The sequence below is a fragment of the Neofelis nebulosa genome, chromosome 1 (assembly GCF_028018385.1).
Source record: "Neofelis nebulosa isolate mNeoNeb1 chromosome 1, mNeoNeb1.pri, whole genome shotgun sequence".
NCBI classification, from domain to species: domain Eukaryota; kingdom Metazoa; phylum Chordata; class Mammalia; order Carnivora; family Felidae; genus Neofelis; species Neofelis nebulosa.
The window spans coordinates 107527489-107533488 of record NC_080782.1 but is presented as its reverse complement, the minus strand read 5'-3'; the positions used below and the strand labels follow the sequence as shown (position 1 = coordinate 107533488).

At 34.6% G+C, this 6000-nt stretch overlaps 1 protein-coding gene across 1 annotated transcript in view; it reads right to left on the bottom strand.

Moving 5' to 3' along the window:
• Positions 1 to 758: 758 nt before the first annotated feature.
• CENPK (centromere protein K) overlaps positions 759 to 6000 on the bottom strand; it is a 48680-nt gene continuing 43438 nt past the window's right edge. The window contains exon 11 of the mRNA XM_058731212.1: positions 759 to 1210. Within this exon, the coding sequence (XP_058587195.1) occupies positions 1157 to 1210 (54 nt within the window). The 3' untranslated portion in view covers positions 759 to 1156. The remainder of the gene's footprint in view (positions 1211 to 6000) is intronic.

Genomic DNA, 6000 nt, shown 5'->3' with positions numbered 1-6000 from the left:
CACATATTACATTAAGTTAATCTATCTCTTTTGTCTCTTTTTTAAAAACTTTTTACTGAAGTAGAATATTCACACAGAAAAGTACATACATATATAAATTGATGAAAAATGTTAAGTCTAGGGGAGCCTGGGTAGCTCAGTCAGTTAAGCATCTGACTCTTGGTTTTGGCTCAGGTCAGGAGCTCACGATTCCAAAAAAGGAATAAACAGAAAATTGAGAGAGGAAGGTAATTTGTATGTATGTATGGATAGATGGATGGATGCACACCATGTATGTATGTATGTATTTTAGAGACTGAAAAATAGGAGCAAAGGCAGAAGAGTTTGAGAGCCCAAGAAAAGAGACCGAGAAACTTTTAGAGGTAAGAACAGACTTTTAACTTACAATTTTTAATGTCTTAGCATGTAAATTAGATTTAATTTCTTTACTTAGTAACCAAGGAATTTCTTTGTTTTTCTTAATGTTTATTAATTATTTTTGAGAGAAAGACAGAGTGTGAGCAAGGGACAGGCAGAGAGAGAGGGAGACACAGAATTTGAAGCAGGCTCCATGCTCCCAGCTGTCAGCACAGAGAGGGATGTGAGCTCAAACCATGAACTGTGAGGTCATGACCTGAGCCAAAGTCGGATTAACTGACTGAACCACCCAGGTGCCCCTCTTTTTTTTTTTTTAAGTTTGTTTATTTATTTATGTATTTAGAGAGAGAGAGCATGTGCAGGCATGCACATGCACACAAGTCAGGGAGGGACAGAGAGAGAGAGAGAGACAGAGAGAGAAAGAATCACAAGCAAGCTCTGCGCTGTATGCGCAGAGCCCGACTCCAGCCTTGATCTCACAAATAGTGAGATCATCACCTGAGCTGAAATCAAGAGTCAGACGTTCAACCAACTGAGCCAGCCAGCTCTCCAAAACAAAGGCATTTCTTAAAATTAGACTGTTTGCTTGTATTTTCAGAAAAATGAGATGAATTCTGATTTTATGCTTGCTTGGAATTACTAAATTGAATTAAATCTACAAAAATGTCAACATGAATAAATTATATAACTGGAAGTTGAAATGCTTCAATAGGGTATGTTGATCCAAATTGGGATAAGATGTACATAATATTGTGCAATTTATATAAACTTAATAGTACAACAATTATATATGTCAGACTTACAAAAAGCATTCATAGGAAGAACATAGAGTATCTTGAACATCATAATGAACCTGGGGGAGAAAGAAAAGAACAAAATTAAGGAGCACAAAGTGGCATCAACTAAATCTATAAAATTTTATTTGAAAAATAAAACAATTGGAATTATCATAAAATGTTAATGTCAGCTAATTCAATGTATTGAGTGTATGTGAATCTCTATTATCTATTATTTTAATCTCTGTATTGTGGGAATAATTCACAATTTTACAAAAAGAAAGAAAGATTACTGTTATTTGTTATTACAATTAATCTGGCAATTTCTGAAATTTCAGAGGCAAAACAGCTTTAACTACTTATTATTTACTTATTTACTTTTTTATTAGCATATGGGAGCAATAGCAGAAAGAAAAAAACAGATTGAAAAGAGTGAGTATAATCAATGGTTTATAACCATACTATACAATATCTAATATTCAAAAAAGAGAAGATGAAGCTAAAGTATATTACTGAGATAAAAATAAAAACCCCAATATGCTAATAAGTGCCACCCTTTAGCATTGTGCAGAAGGCTAAGAAGTAACAAAATATAAGGTTCCTTTCCTCAATAAATTCATAAATTGGGAAACAATATGAAAGTGTGATAAGGGAAAATGCAATACACTACATAATTTAGTGACATAAATGATAGAGCTTCAAATGATAGAGAATTCAGTAAAGTCCACCTAAGGATTTTTCTGACATCCATGTTGCCATTCTGGTGGTCAGTTTTGTGGTTCTTGAACTCCCAGCAACATTCAATTGAATCAATCACTCCCAACTTCTGGATATACTGTACTTTTCTAGTTTTTGTATGACTGCATAGTCCTTTCTCCTCCTTTTCCCAGTTTCTAAATAGTAAAATGCCCAGGAGTCAGTCCCGATACCCATTCTATTCTTTATCAACTGATTTTTCCTTTGATTAATGTATGCTTTTCCTTGACTTTAAAGACCATCTATACGCCAATGACTCTGAGAGCTAAATGTCTACTTGGCTGTGTCTTATAAGGCAGTACAAACTTCTTGTGATATAAACAGAATTAGACATGTTCGTCTGTCTTTTCCATGCAGCAAATGGAACCACAATTCACCAAGTCTCTAGCCAGTATGTTTTTTTCAGTCCACTTTTCAATTTTCTTAACATGTATTCTTCATATAATGTGCCAAGCTTTAGTGGGAGAAATAGGGAGAAGTGTGTCTATTTCATCTTAGCTGGAAACTAGAGTTCCTCTCTGCTATAGTCTGAATCTTTGTGTCACCCTCAAAATTCACAAGTTGAAATCCTAATGCCTAATGTGATGATATTAGGAGGTAGAACTTTTGGGAGATGCTTAAGTCAGGAGGGTAGAATCCTCATAAATAGAATTAGTGTTCTTATAAAAGAGACCTTACAGAGATCCCTCCCCCTTCCACCATGTGGGGACATAGTGAGAAGGCACTTGGAGCAAGAAAGAAGACCCTCATCTGACCATGCTGGCACCCTGATAGCAGATTTCCAGCCTCTAGAACTGTGCCAAAGGAATTTCTGTTGTTTATAAGTGCCCAATTTGTGGTATTTTGTTACAGAGCCTGAATGGATTCAGATTCTATCTCCTTTATTGTTAAAACATTGTCAAAATATTTATTCTCTATTGTGAAGTGTCTGTTAACTTTTTTTACCAGGATAATTTTTAACTGGGATGAATGTCTTCTATTTATTGATTTTGGGGGTACAGTATATATTTCAGATTTAAGTCCTTTGTTGGATATAGATAGTATAAATATCTTTCCCCATTCTATGGATTACCTTCTAACCCTTTAAAGGAAGAAAGAGTTTGTAGATAGAAATTCCTAATTCTAAGATAGTCTATTTTAACTTTTTTTCTTTGATTTTTAGGACTCTTTGTATGCTCTTAGAGAGATTTTTGACTACTTGCTTCACTTTTTTTCTTTGAAAAAAGCAAACATAGTTTCTTTATAACATGCAATTGTCCTGAAGCAAAAACATCCCTTTGTCTTACTGCCATTCAACAATAAGAATACATATCATGGGGGTGCTTGGGTGGCTCAGTCGGTTAAGCATCTGGCTCTTGGTTTCGGCTCAGGTCATGATCTCACAGTTCATGAGCTAGAGCCCCGCACTGGGCTCTCTGCTAACAGTGTGGAGGCTGCTTGGAATTCTGTGTCCATGCCCCGCTCTCACTCTCTCTCTCTCTCTGCTTTCTCTCAAAACAAATAAACTTAAAAAAAAAAAAAAATACATATACATGCTCCAGTCAAAATGAACACTTTACACCCTAAAATAAGAGGGAAATCCAACTCTGTCTTCAAAAAACCTTAAGTATTTTTGCATAAATTAACTTTCTACCAAAAGTTCATTCCTTACTTCTGATTCCTAAAGATACATCACAACTTATGTGCATATAGTATATGGTAACAATGTGGAAAAACTGCTATTCTTCCCACCATGAACATGCTAATACAAACTTGGTACCTTGTAGGGATTTTTCCTTTAGACATAGGTTGTATTTATTATTTGAATAACCAGATGTTCTGAAGTAGAAATCCTTGCAACATCTTTTCCAGAAACAATTTCTTTCTACATGTCTTCCTTTCATTAGCTGATATTAAATAAAGTTATGTGGTTCTTTTATCCCCCATCCTCCGAAGTTAACTTCTCTTCTTGAAGTATATCTGCTACGAGATTTTTTTAGGGAGAGTATGCAGTAGGAAAGGTTTTTAGTTTTTATGTCAGAAAATTTGTTTTTTCCTCATTCTTGAATAATAGTTTAGCTTGTTATGGAATTCTAGGCTGATGACCTTTTTACCCCCCTCAGCCTCACCATCTGTTGTTGCAGATGAAAGATATGATTGCTATTTCTATCTTACTAAACTATCTTTTCTCTTTAGTACCTTTAGTATTCTCTTTCTCCTTGATGTTTTGCAAATGATTTCATGCTGTGGTTTTACCTCTATTTATCTTCCACAGAATTCAATGAGCATCTTTTTCTGAGCGCTTCTGTTGTTCTGCATACTGAAGATTTTTCAGCTATTATGTACTCAAATATTACGTATTCAGCATTCTCTCTATTCTTTAAGAAGGTTTATGTTGGTGGAGTTCCTTAGTTTGTCCTCTATATCTCTTATTTGCTCTTCATAATTTTTATCTTTTTATCTTTATGGATGAATTCTTCAAATTATCTTTCAATTTATTAAATCAATCTGACTCAATCCAGTTAAGAGTTTATCTCAGTTATAGAATTATATTTAAATTATATTAATCAGGTATGGGACTTTGTAATTAATTCCTTTTCATAGCCAAATGTTCTTTCATTTGTTCCTATTTTTGTGTTATAATTTCTAGCTTTTTTTAGATGAAAAATTTCTCAAACAACCTCAAAATACACATTTTAAAGTCTTCATCAGATTGTTCCATAAAATTAATTTCACTGAGAGTCAATGTTTCATTGTTGGATGTTGCTACTAGCTAGGATACCTTCAGTTTCAAGTAACATAAAAAATCTGTCTCAACTTACTTAAACCAGAAGGAGAATTTATTATCTTATATATCATGTTCCCTAGCAAAGCACCTCTAGGGTCAACTAATTCACTGGCTCAATAACATTATCAGAATTTGTTCTTTCTCTTTTGTGACTCTGCCATACTAAATATGCCAGATTTGTCCATGGCAGCTCTACTTATGGTTACAAAATGGCTAAACAGTTCCAGATGTTCCATGCGGACCCAGTAACATCCACCAGAAGAAGTCATCTCCTCCTGTATATTTTTTTAATCAGTAAAAAAAAAAAAAAAAAAAAAAAATGTATCTATCCCAAAGGTTCCTCAGAAGACATATATATTAAGTCAATATTGCACCAAATGTATTCTTAAATAAATCACTAAGAAGGGGATACAGACAACCATGTTTGGTTTAGCTAAATACATGGCTCTGTAGACAAGAGTGGATTACCCAAACAAAATTTAGTTCCCTTAGAAAGTAGGAAGACGCAAAAAACAAAATCTGTTGCTCTGGCTCTTTGCATTAAATTCCTTCATTTATTTAACATTTTTGTTTGGTCATTTTACTAGGAAAACTGTTATGTTTATGGTTTGTCATTTTTAATTTTTTTCCTCACCCTCTACTTTGACCCCCTTTTACCTAGGAGTTTTAAAATTGCTTTAGTCTCTCCCATCCCCAAGTCCATAAGCAGTTATTATGGTGTTTTAGCATCTCCATGATAAAATTATTTATTACTATATAATAAAATAATCCAAAAGTTAATGGCTTAAAACAATAACCATTTATTTTTTTTGATAGTTTCAGTGTTTCAGAAATTCAGAAACAGCTTAGCTGAAGAGTTCTGGCTCAGGGTCTCTCATGAGGAGGCTGTCAAGATTTTGGCCAGGGTTAGATATCTGAAAGCTGAAAATGGTTTACTTACACAGCGGAGACAGAGTGATGCTTTGTTCACAGAAGACCTCAGTTTCTGCTCCTATGAGCCTCAACACAAGCTATTTGAGTGTTCTCATATCATGATGTCAAGCTTCTTCAAGAACTTGGCAATCCAAATGAGATCAAGATAGAAGAGGCAATGTCTTTTATGATCTAGCCTTCGAAGCTGCACACTGTCTCTTTGCCATATTCTATTGGTCACAGAGACCAACACTGACACAATATGTGGAGGTGGGGCCACCCAAGGACATGAATACCAGCAGAGGAGGATCATTTATCTTGGAGACTGGCTATTACACCTATCCAAGCAACACTGGGTATTTAAATATCCCCACTTACTTCCTGGCCATAAAGCTGTATCTTTGCATCGTTGCCACTTTCACTTTCTCACAC